The sequence below is a fragment of the Terrapene carolina genome, unplaced genomic scaffold (genome assembly GCF_002925995.2).
Source record: "Terrapene carolina triunguis isolate 2854851 unplaced genomic scaffold, T_m_triunguis-2.0 Scaffold189, whole genome shotgun sequence".
NCBI classification, from domain to species: Eukaryota; Metazoa; Chordata; order Testudines; family Emydidae; genus Terrapene; species Terrapene triunguis.
This window is the reverse complement of record NW_020664540.1, coordinates 6,109,650-6,132,034: the sequence shown is the minus strand read 5'-3', so window position 1 is coordinate 6,132,034 and position 22,385 is coordinate 6,109,650. Positions and strand designations below refer to the sequence as shown.

Sequence of the window (22,385 nt, the reverse complement as noted above, 5' to 3'; positions counted from 1 at the left end):
CAGCCCCGGGTGCTGGCCACTGGTGCTGGGGGCTCTGCTGCCATCCTAGGGTCCCGACCCCTGATATTGTGCATGCCTTTTTTTTAAGTACTATAGATCATGGTGAAAATAATACACTTAAATTATTTAGTAGGTGGTACTCTTCAAAAATTGTTTGATGATTTGTCAAAGTTAATATAACGATACTTTATCCTTATACGGAGTCTTTCGTCCACGGATTTCAAAGCATTAAACAAATAATTAAGGCTCAGTACACCAATTTATGGCAGATAAGTATTGTCTAGGGAACCTGAGCCAGAGAGTGCCCAAGGTATCACTGCAATTAGGTGACAGAACCAGGAATATAATCCAGACTTCCAGTCCTGTGCGCTAATCACTAGATTATGATACCTATGATATTGCAGAAATCTAGAAATCCTCTCTAAAATCTAGGTTGTGTTGAGAAGAAGCAAAATACACATTACTGATTCTCAAATCTAGTTGTAAAACCACACGAAAGTTTTGACTCATTGTTAGAAGTAACTTTAGAAATTTCATAGGCTTGTATAAGTTGCTTTAGTTGTCTGATGATCTCCTTGTCTGATATAGCCAATGTATTTATGCGAAATCCCATAATCTTCGTAATGGCTTCTCTAAAGTCAACAAGCTACAAAGAACCACAACAAGAAAAGCAAAAAATATCACTTACTTTCACACAATAATTGTAATAAGGAAGTGGATGTGATAAGAATGTTGCTAGAATCAGTTTTAGGATAAAAAAAACTACACCTAGACAATTTTTTAATTAAAGCCCTAGAATTTTTTTCCTTCCCCCCACCTTTTAAAAAATCTGGATAAGATAACTTCTAATTACCTTTTATGGAATAATATGATGCTTGTGATATTCCTCTTTTCTTCTGCAACACAGTTCATGATATCTTTGGGATAAAAATCTTTTTTTTTCAGGTTTTTGAATAAGTCTCTTAAAAACTCCTTAAGCTACCACTGTGTGAACTGAGTTGCAACTAACATGGGCCAGAGGCACTAAAAACTATTTAATCAGCTTTTTAAGAGTTGCTAAAAAGACATTAATGATTTGCTTTAATAGTAATGGGAGGAAAGTACCTGTTTTTCTCTTCTTGCTACTTCTTCAAGTGCTCTTTTTGCTATGTGGAGCTCATTAGTGACTGCTTCCAACATATGATGGGCCCTCTCTTTCTCCTTCCTTGCCTCATGTTCTGTGTAGTCTAGTTCTGTTTTCAAACTGACCACCTTTCTAGCTGCTTTCTCCTTAATCTTTTCAACTTTTTCCAAAGATTTACTGAGTTCTTCTATGGTTTTGTTCTGCAAAAAAATGGTTTTTTTAAAAAGCTATGGCCTAAAAGACTAATTACCTTAGAAATAGAAGAGAAAACGCTGAATTCCCAGAATTTAATTAGCAGCCATTTCTCATCTGATTTTACAGATTGCTATACTTACTTTGAGATCATTTACACTCACAAATTTTGCCTGGAGAGTTTGATTTGACATTTTCATTTCACTAAGCTGTTCCTGAAGTTTCTCAGATTCTTTCTGGGCTTTCAGGCTCTGTGGATCCTGCTCAGCATTCAAGCAGACCTGTTGCTCTTTTCCTTTTTCGAACTGTTTGATCTTCTCTGTCAGTTGTTCTATCTGCCAATTCTTCATTTTGATTTTTTCCCTTTGAGAATTTACCTGCATTAAGAGAGGGTTGGGTTTTTTTTTTACAGGATATGCTATAAAAATTTGAATTCCTGCTGTTAACATTTGACATTTCTTCTTACCTAAAACAAAAATACCCTAGTGAGTAGCTTTGAGTGAGAGGTCAGGATGACATAGTACCTGATTTGTCTAAGCCACAGTTGCCTTTAAGCATGTATATTGCTTTTCGGGAAGTCTTTCATGCATGTATTAGGTTATCATTTTAATAGGCTGACTTTTAATGCTTTAGCTGATGTTCGGGAAGTCTATTAAGATTCTTTAAGCACTGAAAATATTCCAGTATTCTAATAGTTGTTTTTTTCTTATATCACAGACCCTCCCTCTTCACTTGTAAAGCAGGGAAAAGACCCAGCTTTGTTTGATAAAACTTACCAGAAAAAAAAACCATCATAAAACATCTGTGTGTGATGCACTTAACATGTTCACCCACTGCACTTTATCATGACTGCCAAGGATAAACCCTATTTTAAACAGTGCCGACCAGAGTTTTTCATCCAGTATTTGCTTCAGACGAACCCCTAAATATGTTGACTGTAGCCTTTAAACATTGTTGGCTGGAACCTTTAAAAATATTATTCTTGTTTCATCTCATCTCCTACCTGAAGAAGACCGAATACTGAAACATTACAACCGCGGCTTGTCCTGTGTATTGCATAACTCTGTGTGGCATGGAGTCCAACTCTGTGGAGGCATCCTTTAAAGCAGAGGACCAGAGAGGGTGGGGCAGGAGTAGGCTGAAGGAGGAGGAAAGATAGGGACAAACCCATCACTGCACATATCTTCAGTTCCTCTCCTTTTTACACATCCCTGCAGCCAGGGTATGTTGTACCACAGAGGACTACTTCATCCACGGAATTCCTCTTCCTTCCTTCTCTCTCCAAAAAAGTACCCATTACTTGGGCTGAGTTCTTGTCCCTGAATTTAACCCAAAGTGTTTTCTGGGGTTAAAGTGTTAAACCACATGAAAAATGTTACCTTGGATTGATTATTACGTTTGCGTGAGCAGTTTTATTTAGTAAGTATATACATTAATACCAGACATCAGGGAACAAACATTCGTTAGGTGTAAAACTTGCCCAGAATTCCTATTTATAACCAAGTACAGAAATCATAAAGTAAGTGATTTGAAATATGCTATCTTTGACATTTTCAGGTGAAAATAACAAATTCTGTATCAGTTACCAAGATTTACAGTTCAATTGGAAGAAGAATGTATTTTCTATTTTTGATTATTGAATGAAAATCTACTTATCTATGTATTTTTCAGTGGACATTGTCATTCATCCAGTTCCTACAGTGGTTTATGACAGAAGTGCAGACATTACTACAAGACTAATACAGCTTAGTAATAATGATCAGCCATTCTCAATAAGAGAAATGGTCTTTAAAATGTGAAAATGAGAATTTACACTGACCTTCTTCTGCAAATTAAAGATGCAGTTCTTGTTCTCAATAAGATATTCCGTATCCAGTTTACTGAGCTGTTCTGCTTTGTCCAAGAGCATTTCATATTGGCAGTGCAGACTTTCTGGTGAGCTAACCTGATTAATCTGTAGCTTCTCTGTCAGCTCTTGTAGAAACCCCATGTGCTGCATAAGAAGCCAGTGAGTAAAATGCATTAGACAAACTTTAGCATGATTCTAGTCAGGGTTACAAATAGGTCATTTAAGAGTAATTTTCTTTTTAGTTTCTTTTGACTTGTCCCCCCCCCCTTTTATTACTTCACATCCTTGTTATTTGAAATACATTTTCTACAAAGACATTTATAAATTTTTCTGTATAAGTATAAAAAATGTCCATGTGACAGAGTGCTGGGAACTAGGAAGTGAGCCAGAACTCTGATCACTCTGGCACTAATTGGTTCCCCAGAGAGGTCTGATTGAACTATCTAATCAGGCTGGCAGGCTCCTGCACTAAGGATTCATTAGCCGATCAGCTGAGTGCTGATAAAAAGGCACAGAAAGGAAGTGCAGGAAGAGAGGAGCAGGGTTGCCCGAGCTCAGACTTAGGGCTTGTTTACACATAAACTGCTACTGTGGCACCAATGCAGTGCTTCAGTGAAGATGCTACCTATGCTGACAGGAAGGGTTCTCCTGTCGGTGTAGGTAATCCACCTCCCCGAGAGGCAGTAGCTAGGTGCTGTCTTCACCGGGGGTTAGGTCAGTTAAACTGCGTCATTCAGTGATACCCCTGAGCAACATAGATATGCTGACCTAATTTTCTACAGTAGATCAGGCCCTAGAGAGCACACAAGGAAGGGAGACTTCTCTCGGGCTCTGGGTGAAAGGGCTGATGGTACAAGGGATGTTTTAAGTAGTATTGTTGCATGAACTGTAAAGATATTGATGGAGGGAATTTAAATAAACTGCACAGCGTGAATACCTAACCAGTGAAGTCTGAATAGCATCTGTAGTGCTAGACCAGGACCAGGAGCAAAGTGCGCCCTGCTATAGTACATAAAGGCTCTTTAAATTGTATTCCAGTGCTTTGAAACTCATAATACAAAATGACATACCTACTGCTACAATTTTTAAGTTTCTCCCCATACTTATTCAGCTGGCGCATTATGGGAGTGTTTGTTAGTCACAATCAGTTAAAGCAGGCTAGAGAGTCATCTGCCTGGATGCATTATAAGCTAGATGCTACCTAACAGCAGGAGGAGCAAAAAGGGGGAGAAAGGATAGAAGGCCCTGAAACCAGTGAAAAGCGGGGAGGTTGTGCTGTTTGCTTCCCTTTCCCCCATGGCAGACCTTCCATACAAACACTGCCTGGTTGCAATGGCATTGGAACAATTTTTAGAGTGGGGGTGCTGAAAGCCATTGAACAAAATAGTAAACCCTGCATATAATGGAAACCACTTCAAGATAGGGGGTGCTGCCACCCACAACATTGGAAAGCTGGGGAAGGGAAGGAGCTATACTGGGATGATGGGAAGAAAAGAGAGATGATGGAGGAGGAGGAAAATGTAGAGATCCATCTGAGAAAGCATGAGAGCAAATGGTAAGGGGACAGACGGGAAGAGATGAGAATGTAAAAAGGAGAACGATGATGTGAAGAAGAGAGTGGGATAACATGGAAGGTAAAAAGAAAAGAAATTATGTACAGTTTGTAAGATAAGAAGTGTATGTTGTTTGTATCTCTCACAGGACCCTAATCCCTCACTGGCCACTAGCACTGGAGATCTGCCAATACATTTAAACACTGGGCCTTTTTCCTGGAGTCTGTCCTTGCAGAACCTGTGCGTGCCTCCTGCAAAGTGCTGAGCACCCTCAATGCCAATGAAAGTCCATGAAAGTTGAGGGCTGTGTCAACACCTTGCAAGACTGGGCCCTCCCTGCTTTCTACCCAGTTCCTCTGCACAATCAGGGCTCAATGCAGTTTGACTCTGCAGGGTCAGTGTTTCTGTTGCGAGAAATCGGTGTGAACTTTAAAGAAGTCTCCTTACTTTCTTCCTTTCGGAGATAAATCTCTCTAAGAGCAAATCTTCTGCAGCAAGCTTTTTTTCCACACGCTTTAGGGATCCCTTTTGTTTTTGAAGCACTTCTTCAGCTTTATAGGATTTACTCAGAGCCTCATGATATAGATCACGCTGCTGCTCTAGCTGACTGGTTAGTGACAGAACTTTCTGCTGCAGCTCATCAGTTTTCTATGGGTAAAAGACAGCAATTTGACACTTTGACATACTTGTTACTTCCTGGCATCCTTATGTTCTGATACATCCACCTTCAAGAGAGTTTCAGAACTACTCTTCTTAAGGCCAAATCCCTGACAGCACTGTGAGGGTAACCAGAAACACAACCCAGTGTGTGCTCAGCCATCCTATGCAACATTCCAGGATGCAGGCTGCTCTTTTGAAAAGGACCAATGTATATCTGAGGCTACTGCATGCTTCCAATGGCAGAATGTGCCCTGACTGCTGAGGGACTGTCCATACCCCTAGTCAGCCAATTATGCCCCATTTTGGGACATTTTTCATGATAGGAGTCCATCCCCCTCCCAAGCCCTCTATTGTGGGCTAGGTAGGAATGCTGCCCTGCTAAAGAACTGGAAGAAAGAGGTTACCTCTCCTAATGCACTCATGCAGCACAGTGCAAAATTTGGACTATATATTGTCACAAACATCATAATAAAGCCAATGCTATTTTGTCCAATCCAAGTTAGTTTAAGAACATTGGACTGCCATATTGGAAGGGATCAATGGTCTATCTAGTGTAGTATCCTCCCTCCAGCAATAGCCAATATCTGATGTATTTGAGGAGATGAAATCCTCCATAATGCTTCAGGCCAATTGTGCAACATTTACTCCTGGGGGAATTCTGTGCCAAAAAATTAAAAATTCTGCACCAAAAAACCACAAAAATTCTGCGCACAATATTTTAAAATTCTGCATATTTTTTGTCAAAATAATGCAATAAAATCCAGCTAGTTTCAATTATTTGGTAATTTAAACTACAGTACAATGGATGGAGAATGGGAGTGGGGAGCATTGGAGGAAATCACCAAACCCCTCTGTCTAATAGTAATGTAGCTAGTATTGACCCTTTACTTCTAATTATTAGTCAAAAAATATATGCAGCCATATGCTCAGTGTTACATCATAGACAACTGAAGAGCAAGTGGGGGCTGGGGACTCAAACTCACAATTTATACTGGCTACTGACTATCTCCAAAAAGGTCAGTTGCAAACAGTTCATGGAGCAAATTTTGATAGGAAATTTTTTTCAGTCCAAAAATTTAGACCAGTTCTAATCACTAAAATACCATAAGCCTTTATAAGGCCATACTGTCCTTTACAATAGGTTTCCTTTACACCACTCTGGCAATGTAAAGGAGCCTTAAAAATTTTACACCTGTTTTATACTCGTGGGGGAATCCACTAAGAACAATACGAACAATTCACTAAGCAGGCAGGCTGCTACCTTCTCTTCTGCCTGAGGGAACAGAACCTGCCCCACGCCTACCTCTTCAGAAATACCCCAAAGCCCTGCCCTGCCATGCCGAGTGTGCTGCAATAGCAAGCAAGAGAGACAGAGTGTCTCTCTCTCTCTCACACCAATGACTACCAAGTGTCCCCCACACCCAGGCAGTGATTTACGTCTCTACCGGCTGCTCTGGGTACCCAAACTGACCAGTCTGCACTGCCATGGAGTGGACACATGACCGCTCCTGCGGCTTCCCTTTGCTTCCCCGTCAGAAGTCATTTTTCTGCAGGTAAGCAAAGAAATGTGTAGGGGCCATGAATTCCGCAGATGCACAGTGATGCACAATTCCCCCAGGAGTAAACATTATGCCACAGAGCAATAGTATGCTGAATATCTTTCTTGAAACCAATTGCTTAGGCCATGATGTGTGAAAAAAATCTTAGAATATTTAGCTACATAGTGTGACAGCAGATGCTATTCTAATTCATATTGGAGAGTATTTTACTTTACAATTTCACAGAAGAATCTTGGCTAAGAGTTTGTTTCTAGTTTGAAATTTTTGAGGAAGAGACTAAATATTACAGACCTAATGGGAAACATATTGCTAAATATATCATTACATTTACTGACAGTTTCATTGATATTTATTTACAAAATTATTCATTTACCTTTCTTTTACAATGTAGAGGGGGAAATATTTAAAACTATTACTGCAAATGTTCTTCCAATAATTTCTCTTGATTTAGAAATGGATGGATCTTCTCCATGATCAGATATAGCATTGGCAGTACATTATTTTCTCATCTTATTCAATGCCACAATGAGTGAGACAATCCCCCGTCTCAATACTCAGTACATATTGTAAGTGGGAGACCGCGGTGGCTGTATCAGCACACCAAATTGTTAACAGGTAAGTGCTTCAAGCTGTTTTAAGACTGACTTTTCAAATTCAGTACATCTGTGATCTACAGATTAAACTAAAGTCAATGAAGTTTCACTAGGAATGAAACTGGCCCATTGTCGTTATAGGATTAGTCACAAAATAAAAATATTAATCCATCTGTAATTTAAAGCAAGGTCATATGATTCTTTGTTGCTTCAGTAAGAGTGAGTTTATATTGCCAAAGGTTATTTTCTTTCCATTCTTATTTATGCATATAATACTGTTAGTGTTGCTAAGCTATTTGTATAAAATTAATTCTTGCATTTCTGCTAACGTGCATTATTTTTTAGTTAGCTCTGGCCTAAAAATAAGTTCTAGTAGTAAAGAGACACAATGGGCCAAATTTACCCTCTGCTATACTGGCGTAAATCTGGAGTAACTCTACAGAAGCTACTGGAGTTAGGCTTCTTTTCATAACTGTCTCCCTGATTCCCTTCTGCCCCCCACAAACACTGAGCAAAGCTCCAACATAGGAAAAAAATGAGCTAATAGATTTTTAAGACCATTATGACAATCTAGTTTGACCTCCTGAAAACAAAGGCTATAGATTTTCATCCTCATTGAGCACAAAGGGAGACAATTTCACTTTGGTGTATGTAGGAATTGTACAACTTGCTGTCTTCCTGCAGTGATCACATGGTGGAGGAGAGAATGCTTTTAAAATGAGACCTTCTCTCCTTTTACAAAAAAATTAAATGGAGTTTTCTGCATTCTACAAGTCTTCAATTCACTATTTGTGGGAATCAAAATTAGTGTACAGGTAAACATTTTGTTCTAGCTGTAAAAAATTGTTGAACACTATGTTACCTCTCAGCCTTCAGTTTTACATAATGAAATCCATTTGTTTGCTTTCTTGAACTGTTTCTAAAATATAAGTAATATATGTATATTTCTTTATAATATTGTTTTGTTGTAATAATACGACAAATCCATTCCTGCTGTCATCCCACTAAAGTCAGCAAAGTTTCAGTAGAGATGAATATGTCCCATTGTTTTTATTCACAAAATAAAATAAGACCATAAGAATGGCTGTACTGGGTGAAACCAATGGTCCATCTAGCCCAGTATCCTGTCTTCCAACAATAACCGATACCAGATGCTTCAGAGGCAATGAGCAGAACAGGGCAATTATCAAGTGATCCATCTCCTGTCATCCAGTCCCAGCTTCTGTTAGTCAGAGGTTTAGGGACACCCAGAGCACGGGGTTACATCCCTGATCATCTTGGCTAATAGCCATTGATGGACCTATCCTCCATGAACTTATCTAACTCTTTTTTTAACCCGGTTATACTTTAGGCCTTCACAACATCCATTGGCAATGTATTCCACAGGTCGACTGTGCGTTGTGTGAAGAACTACTTCCTTGTGTTTGTTTTAAACCTGCTGCCTATTAATTTCATTGTGTGACCCTTGGTTCTTGTATTATGAGAAAGGGTAAATAACACTTCCCTATTCACTTTCTCCACACCATTCATGATTTTATAGACTTCTATCATATCCCCACGTAGTCATCTCTTTTCTAAAATGAATAGTCCCAGTCATTTTAATCTCTCCTCATATGGAAGCTGTTCCATATCCATAATAATTTTTGTTGCCCTTCTCTGTTCGTTTTCAAATTCTAATATTTTGGGAGGGTTGGGAGGGTAGGGTGAACAAAACTGCACACAGTATTCAAGGTATCAGTGTACCATGGATTTATAGAGTGGCATTATGATATCTGTTTTATTATCTATCCTTTCCTTAATGGTTCCTAACATTCTGTTAGCTTTTTTGACTGCTGCTGCACATTGAGTGTATGTTTTCAGAGAATGATTCATTATGATGCCAAGATTTTTTTCTTAAGTAGTAACAGCTAATTTAGATCCCTTCATTTTGTACATGTAGTTGGGCTTATGTTTTCCAATGTGCATTACTTTGTACTTATCAACATCGAATTTCATCTGCCATTTTGCTGCCCAGTCACCCAGTTTTGTGAGACCCCTTTGTAACTCTTTGCAGTCAGCTTTGGACTTAAATATCTTGAGTAATTTTGTATTGCCTGCAAACTTTGCCACCTCACTGTTTTTTCAGATCATTTATGAATATGTTGAACAGCACAGGTCTCAGGACAGATTTACCAAAATGGCATTCATAAATGCTAGCTTTGATAGTACTGTACTCACAGATTTCCAAGAATGTTCACTGCCACAGATTTCTTGTATCCTTTCTTTAATAGCTTCCTCTGTCCCAGCCACAGTTATGAAGGTGTTGCTCAGGAGTGTAGCCAGTTGACTGATGAAGGTTTGATATAGGGTCTGTGTAGTTTTAGTCTCATACATGGAGGCATGCAGAGCTCTATCTAACTCAGTGAATTTTTTCTCTTTATGGAGCAGTTCTTGGCAACAGTTATCCCAAGCTATTTGTTTGTCTTTCAATCTTTCTAAGAGAATGGTGTTATTCCTTTCAAAAGTCTTCTTGGTCAATACAGCCTCATCCTTCTCCTAAAGGCAAGAAAATTACAGTAACGCAATATTTCTCAGTCTGTCAGCATGGCCTCTTTGGAGGGGTTCCTGTTTCATTTAGATGAGGATCCAGGATAGGTTTTTCAACCTCTTTAAATAATATCTGTGCTGCTAAAGCATTCAAAGAGGGTTATTGTTTTCTTATTGTGATGGACACGATTTTGCCAGGTACAGTTGTGCAAACGAAATATTTCAATCCTGCCAATAATGTGAAAAAGTCATACCTTTTCTTCTGAGTTGTTCACCCCCAAAATAGGAAAAGGAGTGTCTTTAAATCTTGATATTTCACTACCTTTTGTCAGGCCGCCACTAGAATTTTTTACTTGAGCCTCACACCTGCATGGCGCATGATCACTGTCCTCGTCATTGTGGTGTCTGCTTTGGGACCCCCTCTGAGTCATCCATTAGGCCCCAAATTAATATGAGTCAGCCTCTGTAGTAAGGCCCAACACCAAAGAGTCTGTTTACACTAGGAAAATTACCTATTGAGTCACAATCTGCCGTTCACCTTGCTCAACATAGAAACTACTCTGCACCAGGTCAACCACTGGTGCAGGGTACTTCCCCAAGCACACCTGCATGGCTATGCTAGCTGGAACAGTGGAGGCACATAGCAGCCCTGCAGAAGCTGCTCTACTCTGCTCTCTGCACTGTTACTCACAACACAGGCAGCCAATGCAAAGGAATAAGGGAGCGTCTTGCTCTCCCTGGTATGACCAGGCCCTTATCCACTATATTATATCACTGATAGTTGGTAAAAGAGATACATGGAAAGTATCGTCCTTACCTTCTTTAGTATTGCCAGTTGTTCAGTGTGGCCAGCTGCTGTTTTCTGCTCCTTTTTCATTTCTGAAACAAGATTCACTATTGTTTCCCTACTAGCTTTAAGCTCCATTTCTTGAGTGGCCAAGGCTTTTTCAAGACGTGCAATTCTTGTCTTTTCTAGTGAATGTTCCTTCAAGAGCGTTGGAAACTGCATAATAAAAGCAAACCATCTACTGACACAGCTTCAATATTTGATGCCATTATTATGCGTTTAACCGGGGAATAAAAACCAATATTGAAGAGACACAAATTTAAAATGTGCTGTTGGAACATGAATTTCATTCAACAGAAAAGTTTAGCAGCCTCATTTCTTTATTTACTCCATCCCTTCTGCTCATGAATGTACCCGTGGGGTCCCCAACCAAGCATGCAGTCTCATGGACAAGTAATGCACTGCAAATCCTGCAAGTAGTATTATTGCATCTGAGAGGGCTTTTGGTTGCTCTAATGTACATCAGCTGGCTGTGACTCCCAAGGGCTCTCCACCAGTTGGAGATCGCTGGAGCAAAATGGTGATCCTGTCATTCCCCTCCCCCAATATGCCAAGGGCTGCAGGGGGGATGGCACATCCTTTTGGAGTCCTTTGTTTTCAGCACACTGGAGTACCTGCGGGAGACACCCCTTCCACAATACCTCTCTCAGCCAAACTCCATCTCCATGGATATGAATAGAGGGAGACAGTGGGGGCTCCAGGCCTGTGGAGGAGATGCGGTTTGTTTCGCTTAGTAGAGCTGCTGATGTTAAGAGTGGTATTCCGTGGGAAGTGTGCTGTGGGTGCAGATTACACTGTTGCCTATACCACTTCCAATAGTGTGGCTGGGGCAAGAGGGAAGATGCTGCACTTCAGGTATTTGAGGTAGGAGCTCTGGTAGCCATCTGATAGTGAGGTGCCAAACATGACAGAAATTCCACAAACACAGCTGTTCTCATGAGATTTACACTGTTGTGTGAGAGTTGGAAAGGTCCCTTCCAGTTTTGGATTTGACCTGGGACAAAAAAAACTTCCTTTAAAACAAACAGGCTCACTTGGCCAGAGACTAACCATTGAAAATGTTAGGCGGTAGCTTCATTCTTCAGAGTGCTCAGAAAAGCAGGGCAGTCAAAATTTAACTTACAATAGAAACTGTCACAGCATGTCACTGCAACAATCCCCATAATCTCTGTAAATAAATGAAGAGTAGAGTACTCGTACCTTTATTACTAAAAATCCCAAAGGATCTTCTTGTCCTTTGATATCTATATTCATGGAAGAGGATAACTTGTCTGTGACCTCTGCCAACTTCTTCTCCAAGCTGGCCACTTTTTGCTCTGCTTTTTCTCTCCTCACCAGAAGCATCCTGTATAAAACATACTAACATTCCACAAACCAAAATCTCACGGTCAAAAGCAATAGCTAGGGATAAGCAAATGTCACGGAGCTTGAGGGCTCACATATCTCTCAGAGTATATTTTGGATTCTCTGGGTGAGCAAAGCAGGTTCAAGTTAGGAAAACATTTCCCCCCGTGATTTCAACCCACCATATTTATCAAGGGAGATACATTAAAAAAAATAATTTCACTAACTAAAGAGCAGCCTGAGTCTCAGTGATAGAGGAACACTCCCAAAGATAGACTGTCATAGTGACGGTCCTATATGCTATATATTACTGAAGACACTAATTACTTTTCATTAAAATAATTGGAAGTGCTATAGACAGGTCTTCAGGCCACTGCCAGCATTTTAACCATTGTGTTGTCTAAATCTCCTGAGAGCAGCTGTAGAGGATGTGGTGGTTACCATGTGTATTTTAGTACTCCCCCTATTATTGCCACCAGTGGAGCTGAATCAATGGTGGCAACCGTGGTAACCGTAAGGGAAACATCTTAATGTAGACAAGGCCCTGGCTAGATCAGAACCAGATCTCCAGGGCTACAAGCACTCCAGATTCCATTTTACACCAGAGCGTACAAACAAACAACGGGATCCAAAACAGATATGGGCACAATCAGGCCCCCAATGTATTTTAAGGTTGGAAGGAGGCCAGGGATCATTACAAGGTAAGATAGTGGACTGACAGGAGGGACTATGCGGATAAGATCTCTCCCCGCTTCCAGACCCTCCCATTTAACACTTACGACAAGGCCCTTGACCCTCCCACAATACAGCTGAAGAGTGGAATATGATCGAAGTTTAAGACTTCAAATGGGATTGTAGAAGCAGGCCTAGATAAACTCTTTAATCTAGCGAACCCCAGGAGTGAGGGACATGAATTAAAATTAAGGAAACAGCAAGCAAAGTAATAACTTAAATGCAAGCGACAAAGAGTCCCATGGCACCTTATAGACTAACAGACGTTTTGGAGCATAAGCTTTCGTGGGTGAATACTCACTTTGTCAGATGCATGAGTATTCGTCATGCATCTGACGAAGTGAGTATTCACCCACAAAAGCTTATGCTCCAAAACGTCTGTTAGTCTATAAGGTGCCACAGGACTCTTTGTCGCTTTTTACGGATCCAGACTAACACGGCTACCCCTCTGACACTTAAACACAGTATTTTGAGCAAAATTCTGAACTCATATTAATGTAATTCCTGAGTAATTCCACTGATTCAGTGTAGCTACTCAGGACTAACACTGATGTAACTCAAGTCAGAATCTGACCCAATAGCTCCTAAATGCCCTCTTTTCATTCAGTACATAGATACTCATTGTGGTGGGTAACAGAGGTGCATTGGATATTGAGAGACAATAATGTTTCTCTTTCTTTGAGCGTATCATGCATTAGGCTATTACAGTCAAATTGTTAACACACCTGGTGTCTGGGAAAACTGACACTTTTGAAAGGGACTTGGAATGTTACCTGAGATGTTTTTCGAATTCTGAGACTCTTTCACTTAACTCTTGGTTCTTCCTTTTGAGAGTATAAATATAGGCACCTGACTGTGACTTTACACTTGTTACAGATGTAGCGATTTCTTCCAGCTCCTTGACCTGAGCTTTTAGGGTCTGAATTTTAGAGGACTGTCGAGCATTATTTTCTTTGTAGATTTCCACCTCTGACTTCATCTCTTGCAAAGAAGCTTCTTTTGTTTCCAGTTGGCTTTGGAGCTGCTGGATCTTAAGAAGAAGAATAGAAGGATAATAGCATCTGTACTTGCAAGAGACCTGGCACAGTACAAGTTATTAGTAACTTGAGAAAAGTGAAGATTTTATACTCAGAAGTGAAAGCCTTTTCTGCTGGATTTTGCTGTAACGTTTGTGGTAATGTTAACTGCATACGTCAGAAGTAAAAACAACCTGTGATGGTATATGATAGCTACGAGACTCAGCACCCTCTTCTAGGCTGGCTAAAATTCAGTGACCTGAATAAGTTAGCAAGCAAAATCTAGGGTTTTCAGGGCCCTCAAAAGCTTGTCACAGGGTCCCAAGCTGCACACCACACCATTGGCTAATATGAGATATAAAAATAAAAATACCTTGTATTCATATAGCACCTTTCGCAAAGTGTTTTATAAACATGAATTAATTAACTCCTTAATTCTGGAATCTCTGCAAAGAAAGTAAAATACTTTGGGCAGCCAGATCCATGTTAAGGAATCCCTGTCCAGCATAAAGATGTCCTAGCTAGCTCCATGCCAGATCTTTCCTGTCCCTCCTCTCCAGCATAATGGGCATGTTGGGGGCATTTCAAGGGCAAGGCAGGAGAACAGTGCACTCTGGTGATCCTTGTTTGTCAATGTAGTGGCCCGTAGGGGGCCACACACTGGGGGGTAGTTTGGTCCACAGCCAGCTTTAGGGTGCACGGAACAACAGCAAAGTGCCTTAGAGCCACTTCCCTCTTCCCTCAGCTATGCTGAGCTCTGCTCTATTGCAGATGAGGATTCAGCCCTCTGCATTCTGTACAGTAGAGTGGGACTTTGCTAAACTGATACTTCCAGGAAGGACAAGAGCCTGCCTGCCTGCCTATGGCTCCAACATATGGAGTAATATACTGAATTCTTTCTGTGGCAGCATGATGTTTTGATAGGGATCATCAGTGTCTAAAGCAAGAACTGCCTACCGATCAGCAGAGGAAAATGACTGTGACCCACATTTTATTTCCTGACTTTACATTTAATAAAACCACTAGATTCTTTAGTGCCATACTCAAAACCCTCTCTCTCACTCATTCACTCTCTGCTTCCTTGTATCCGAATAGATGTAGGAAAAGTACTGAAGAAGGAAAATTGAGGTAGCATTTTGGTGGCCATCAACATCTTAAACTATTATGTTCTAATCTAATCGATTTAGTTCAAATTTCTTATTAAGCTGGATAGAATATAACTGCATCCTTGAGAACTAGCAGGAAGTGGAAAGGAGAGAGATTTGATTTTACTTGACATAGTAAAAGTACATTTGCTTTGTAACCAGCAAAAGGTCAGGAACATTTTGTTATTGCAAGAAATTGCATCAATTACAAGTCGTATGATCACTCTGCAAAAGCAACATGCACACCAGTTACTGCAGCCTGAGTTTTTTGCTTCTAGTTTCGTTGTGGATTTTTCCTTTTTTAACAAAATATTTTTTCTAAAGTTGCCATGCGGTAACATTAATACAATTAGCAGAATATTTTGCATTCGAGTACAATATATTGTCAACTTGCTCTGTAAGAGGGTTAAGGATATTAATTTTACATTATACAGCACCTTTCTTCCAGCTGCAAAGGGCTTTTTAAACTTGAACCTGTATCCCTTGCTCACATGTGTAAAAGCATTGACTTCAGCAGGACTAGTCCAATGAGTAAGGACTGCACAATTGAGTACTATATTTACAGTACAGCCACATCTAGGGAGAAACATGGTGTGATGGTTCTTGGGCAGTTATTTTACTGCACAGTGACTTACATTATAAATATTAAGGATTTATAATTGAAGTTTGCCTGGAGTTTGGGGTTTATTTAACCCTGCAGCGTCAAGCAATCTTATTAAAACAAGTATCAGAGGGGTAGCGTTGTTAGTCTGTATCCACAAAAACAATGAGGAGTCCGGTGGCACCTTAAAAACGAACAGATTAATTTGGTCACCACGAAAGCTTATTCCCAAATAAATCTGTTAGTCTTTAAGGGGCCACCGGACTCCTCATTGTTCTTGTTAAAACACTGTCTAAACTTTTGTAGTAGAGCTGTGTGTGATGTCTCAGGCCCTTGCTTGAGTTCAGGTGCGGTATCAGGAATGGAATGGTTTTCCTTTCTACCATGGCAGCCAGGAGACAGCTGATCTGCGGAGAGCAGATCAGCCCTGTGCTTCATAAAGACTTTGAGACAGGAATGAATAGAGGCCAGGAAGCCACCAAATGACACATAAAAGAGGAAGTTAGGGAGCAGGGCCCTGTTCAGCCAACTCCTGGGTGAAAGAAGGGCCCTAGATCCTTCAGGAGAAAGGAGATTGTGTGGGGAAAAGAAGGGACATGGTCGGGGAAGGGGGGTTTCCTAGGTAGTCCAGGACTGCCCAGATATTCTAAAAGTTTTGCAAACCTGGGGTAGAGTTTGTGCGAGCCACTTAGTTCATCTTTCACAATGAAACTTTAAATCAGATGAGTTTTGTCTGGTGTGGGATTTTAATGCAAAAATTGTTCATATCTCTGGTAATTGCCACCACTGGAATTAGGGTTAGATTGCTACTTTAGCCAAAATTGATATTTTTAAAATCACCGTACAAGTGTTCAGTCCTGACTTTTACATTTCATCTGAAAGACAGCTTCTCAAGGAGTACAGTGCTACGTAACATCGGGAGCTTTATTCAGCATGAAGAATGTCACCCACTGAACCGCCAGCATTAATTTCTTCAGCTCCTCTGTTTCCCTAGAGGTCTCCCACTCATACATGCACATAATTCCCCATGCAGCATGTATAGTTCCCCATGTATACCCAGGTACGGCTATTTACTGTATTTTCAAACTAATGGAGCCACATGCCGTGATGATGGTCACATTTGAAATATATAAATGGATAGTGAACGTATAATGTATTAAGGACACTTATTTTTCAATATAGAAAACATGACCCCTCAGCTTTCTATTGCAAACACATTAAGTCCTGGGTAATATTTTTGCAAATTATATGGAAACCTGATGTAAAAAGACTTTCCTGTGTAACTAGGGCCCTACCAAATTCACGGTCCATTATAGTCAATTTCACAGCCATAGGATTTGGAAATTGGTAAATTTCACATTTTCAGATGTTTAAATCTGAAATTTCATGGTGTTGTAACTGTGGGGGGTCCTGACCCAAAAGGGGATGGGGGAGGGTGTTGCAAATCTGTTGTAGGGGGGTCATGGGATTGCCACCCTCACTTCTGTGCTGCCTTCAGAGCTGTGGGGATGAGAGGGTGCAGAGCTATCTGCAGCCTGGAGAGATACCCAAGAGCAGCCCTGCAGGGAAAGAGCAAGTCCTGTCCTGCCCCAGCCCTGCTCGGACTAGCAGCTAGGAGTCCCCTTTGCTGGGGTGCTCCCAGCAGCAGAGGAAAGATTGGATCCAACTCCACAAGCCTCCCCCAGCTGCAGGAACTTCTGGGGCTGCTGCCCAGTCCCAGAGAGTCCTGCAGCAGGGGGAGGCACCCAGAGGTGGGTCTGGTCTCGTCTCCCTCCCACCCCCAAGCAGCTGTGCAGTGAATGGACAAGTCCTGTCCCTCTCCAGCCCAGCCAGAGCTAGGAGCCCCCTTTACTAGGGCGCGTCTAGGAACAAGGGAACATTGGATTTCACAGGGAAGGGCTTATTCCATGACGTGTTTTTCATGGACATGATATTGGTAGGGCCCTATGTATAACTTACCCAAAATGTGTAACTCATCTGCAGTCACAAAGAACTTGTGCTACCATATACTAAAACAGTATGTGATAGAGAGTCTCACATGTGGAAGATCCTGAAGGAAAAGATATGTGAATGTAAATCAATTGTGGGAACAACTCTACAGGACGAAGATAACGAGGAGTTATCCTGAATATCCATGTGCTTGAGGTTTGGCCTCATGTCTTTAGCCACTCAAAAGATGCAGTTTTCCAGAATAAATTCACTTCTTGATGAACATTTCAAAATATGTGTAAAATAAATAACTGTTAACATTCTATTTTTAAAAAATCAGCATAAACTAAAAGGTTCCTCTTCTTTCAAAAATATTAAGAGATTTTAAAATGTTATCATAAAATCTGTCTTCCCCCCCCCCCCCCACACACACACACCAGATAACCCATTGTTGACTTCTGTCTGGTCCTAACATCCATATGTGCAGTATTTGCAGCTTCCTGAGTTAGCTCTGTGCAATTGACAAGAGTTCTGAGGACTTGGTTTCTGGATACAGCTCCTGTTCTCATGGAAACAGGTGTCTGTGCCTTAAACTGATCACGGTTTCAAAAAAAAAATCCTTTGTTAACAGTGATTATTTATACTCATGAGTCCTTTTTTTTTTTTTTTCCGGCAATCCAGCTTCTGGCAGATGTTTTACCTACTATTATTTCTTTGCCCTTTTGTCAGTGCAGTAATTTGGGTAAAGGCCAACAAGCCCCAATTTGTTTTGCATGCTTGGTACCTGCCCCAAATACCAAGATGCCTGCTTTCACAATACTCATTTTATAACTGAAATTGTGTGTGCGAGTCAGAATTATGTACTAATCAGCTACATGGTACTAATTATTTTCTGTTGTTGTAGCCATGTTGGTCCCAGGATATTAGAGAGACCAGGTGGGTGAGGTAATATCTTTCTTTGGACCAACTTCTGTTAGATATTACCTCACCTACCTGGTCTTTCCAATTATTTTCTATCTGTCTAAGGTATTTATATAGCATTAATCATTGTCATATATAGGCAGAGTATGCAACACTTTCTATTAGAAGTAATAGATTATCTAGTACTTTTGAGTCATGTGTGGGTCAACTGAACAAGACTGTAGCCAAGCTGGGTATAGTCACTGTCAAAATATCGTGCTCATTACAGGAATGACAAGTAGCTACAAGTGACCCATGTTAACTTTGGCATGAAGAGTAATCAGTGGCCTCTCAGGCTTACAATTTTTAAAAGAAATCTGCTACTGTGATTGGTCACTTAAAATAAGTTGATCAGATGATGGTGCAATCTAACCACTATCCAGCAGCAACAGTGAAAACCTGTGAAGCTCTGATTCCAGCACTGAAATATAAACGTATTATATGAGACCTAGAGGCTTGAAATGGGCTATTTGATTTTACTACAGCTTCTTAACTATCAAGAGTATATAGACTAATAGATTCCAAGGCCAGACGGATCCATTGTGATCATCTAGTCTGTATAACACAGGCCATAAAACTGCCCCAAAATAATCCCTAGTTAATATCAATAGTGCAATAATGCCAAAGAGTCGGGGGGAGAGGGGGAGGGAAGGGAAATGAATATCTAACTCCCTAAATATTCCTCCACTCTCTGTAACAGGAGCCAGAGGACCCTGATTTGACCTCCTCAGTGTCGTCTCAGGACACAGGTGGTCAGTGTCTGTAAATTACTTGAAATGCAGAGAGCTAAAATGTACAAAGTACTGTGTCTCTGAACACAGATGGCACAAAATAGTAGGAAACAGATTCTTTTGCTCACAGCACCAAGAGCATTGTTTTCAGCCTGCACCCGGGACACAAAAACCTCTCCTCTAGGTTTCTTCAGAGTTAGCCTCATGCTTTTAGCTGCTCCTTCAGGCTGCCTCTCTTACTCCATCTGTTCTTGTCTGACCTAAGTTTGGCAGATCTCTCTTCACACACATCCCCACCCACCCCTTTTGTCTTGGGTGGGGCTTATGCTTACAGTTATGTTAACTAAAGGGTGAGTTCACACCTACCAGTCTCAGTGAGGTTTTAACTCAACACATAACAAGCTTTCACCAGCTCATAACACAGGCATGACTAATTGCTGATTTCAGGTCCTGGATGTGTTTTCCAGAGCCAGAAATCTTTGGCCCAGATTGTGATACACTTACTCACATTGAGTAATACCTCATTCCTAGAGTGATCCCATTGATTTCAGTGGGAGAATAGCGGAGTAAGGTGTTTCTGGACATTAATAAAGGTATCACAAGCTACCCTTTGAATATTAGAAATACCAGAGTATAAGAAAGCTCGTGGTCTGACAGAGCAAGTAATGTCAAAATTCTAACTCAGCTGAGAAGCTAGACACTAAGAAGTTTTGATTCTCAGATGCAGGGAGAAAATTGATAACCACAGTCAGAAAAAGACTTTGCAGGCATGGATACAAATTGTGGGGGGTTTTCTTCAAATTTGAGCCAGCTCTACTATCAAGATGACAGTAGTTGAGAAACTTGTAAGTGAACAGCCATCTAGCTGTAAATGAGTTTTCTGCCTAACGTTGTGTTCATGTCCTACATATCACTCTTTATCCAAACTGTACATTTCCCCGAGTCTAGAGAAAGGCCATGAAAGTACCTTAAATGATAATAAAATTCTTTTTGTACAAGATTGGCTTTTCTATCCACAAAATCTAACAGGTTGGTTTTTTATTAATTGTGCTCTTCTTGCTAAATACAAACATGAAATATTAAGTTAATAAACAGGGCCGGCTCCAGGGTTTTGGCTGCCCCAAGCAGACAAAAAAAAAAAAAAAAAAAGCCGTGACCGCGACCGTGATCTGCGGCGGCAATTCGGCGGGAGGTCCTTCGCTCCGAGGCGGAGTGAGGGACCATCCGCCGAATTGCCGCCGAATACCTGGACGTGCCACCCCTCTCCGGAGTGGCCGCCCCAAGCACCTGCTTGACGAGCTGGTGCCTGGAGCCGGCCCTGTTAATAAATTATAATTTTGGCTGCAAGCAAGCAAACAATTTCACCACGCTGCTTTTTATCCCAGAGTCAGATGAAGGCCACCATTCAACATGCATGCTTTAAAAGGCCCTTCTTTGGCAGAAAAATTTATACCAGTGGTTCTCAAGCTACGGGGTGGGCCTCCCAAAGGAGGAATGGGAATGTGTCAAGGGAAGCACAAGTTGTGTGCTTTTTTTTTTTTAAGAGTTCTGGCTGTCAGCCCTGGGTGACTGGGGCTCATGCAGAAGTGCTGTATACACCCAGGAGGTGGGGATAAAAATGATAGCTGGAGCCCTGCCACCCAGGCTCAGGTTCTCCTTCCCCCCACTTCCCAATCCCTCACCTGGAGGCGGCGGGGCTCCGGGATGGCAGCAGCAGCGCAGAAGTAAGTGTGGCAGTGGGGCGCTAAGTCTGCTGTGAAAAGTGATATTGACGAATATCACTTTTCACATTGCCACCCTTACTTCTGTGCTACTGCTGGCATGGTGCTGCCTTCAGAGCTAGGCGCCCAGCCAGCAGCCGCTGCTCTCCATTCTGCCTTCAGAGCTGGGTGGCGGTAGATATACTTGTGGAGGGGGCGTAAATGACTACAGACATAAGGAAGGCGGACATGATCAAATAAGTTTGAGAACCACTGATTTAGACCAATCCAAATTAACGATTAGTGATCAGCGCTTTAGCTGTCAGCAATAAAACTAAACTCACAAAACCCCAGATTAATACTATTTTGTTTTTCACAGTGACTGAAACAAAGCGTCCGTAAGCCACAGGATACAGTAATACAGTTTATTTATTCTGCACCTCAGTCTGAAGGCTGCTGTTTTTCACCAGCAGAGCTGCATATTCACAATGTGCTATATCAGCTGCTTTTCTGTAGCGAATCAGCTGGTATCTGGAGGCATCTGCTTCTAGCAATGGGCCCAGAGAAACCTGGAAAGGCATATAAGGTACTTTATCACTTGCATCTTAGTGAAAATTATTCAAGAGAAAGGCTTGATTGTTGCATAGTTATATATGGAAAAAACTGAGCATATTAGGCATACAATAAAAGTGCACTAAGCACTGGATGATTCTGTGCATAAATATAATGTTCCTGTTACAAAATTATTGGCAGTCCACAGGTTTATTGCAGTTGACCATACCATGCATGTCCTGTACAAAAGCTCAAAGGATTTTTTTATAGAAACAAGCTATAAGACAAATTATGCCATTCCATGTGAAAACTTCCAGGAGAGCAAAAGCTAGGTGGAAATTTCCACAACATCAAGGCCAGGGAATTTCTTTCAAATCATGGCACTGTGGCAAAGGGTTGAGCCACAGGGATTGTAGAGGAGATGTAGTGTACCTGACTCACAAATGGAAGAATATTCTGGCTCTGAAGGAAGTCACAGAAGGTCTTCCGTGCTACTTCCCCATCCGCCACTTCCTCCATAGCAGCCTGGCTAAGGGGAAGCTGTGGTCTCAATTGCTTTCAGTGTCTGGGCAAAAACCACTTTTGAGGGTTGGACAATTGAGGGTCTATAGTGGGAGCCCACATGAGAACATCAGAATTATTTTACATGAGGAAATTTCCATGCGTTCAGAGGGGGATGATGATGTGAGGAATGGCTGTACCTAAGCCCTACTTTTCTCTGCTCCAGCTATGGTCTCCCAAAACTGCACAGTCCCAATGCTACAAACAGGGGT

At 41.1% G+C, this 22,385-nt stretch overlaps 1 protein-coding gene across 1 annotated transcript; it reads right to left on the bottom strand.

The window, feature by feature from the left end:
* Nucleotides 1-460: 460 nt before the first annotated feature.
* LOC113407046 (coiled-coil domain-containing protein 170-like) lies at nt 461-22,131 on the bottom strand. The gene is made up of 11 exons (XM_026654180.1): nt 22,045-22,131; nt 21,501-21,629; nt 13,752-14,008; nt 12,103-12,247; nt 10,873-11,058; nt 9,702-10,064; nt 5,165-5,365; nt 3,135-3,308; nt 1,459-1,692; nt 1,105-1,323; nt 461-646 (listed from the first exon to the last, which is right to left on the bottom strand). Exons 1-11 carry the CDS (start codon nt 22,129-22,131, stop codon nt 461-463), a joined length of 2,181 nt encoding a protein of 726 aa, XP_026509965.1.
* Between the last annotated feature and the right edge of the window lie 254 nt (nt 22,132-22,385).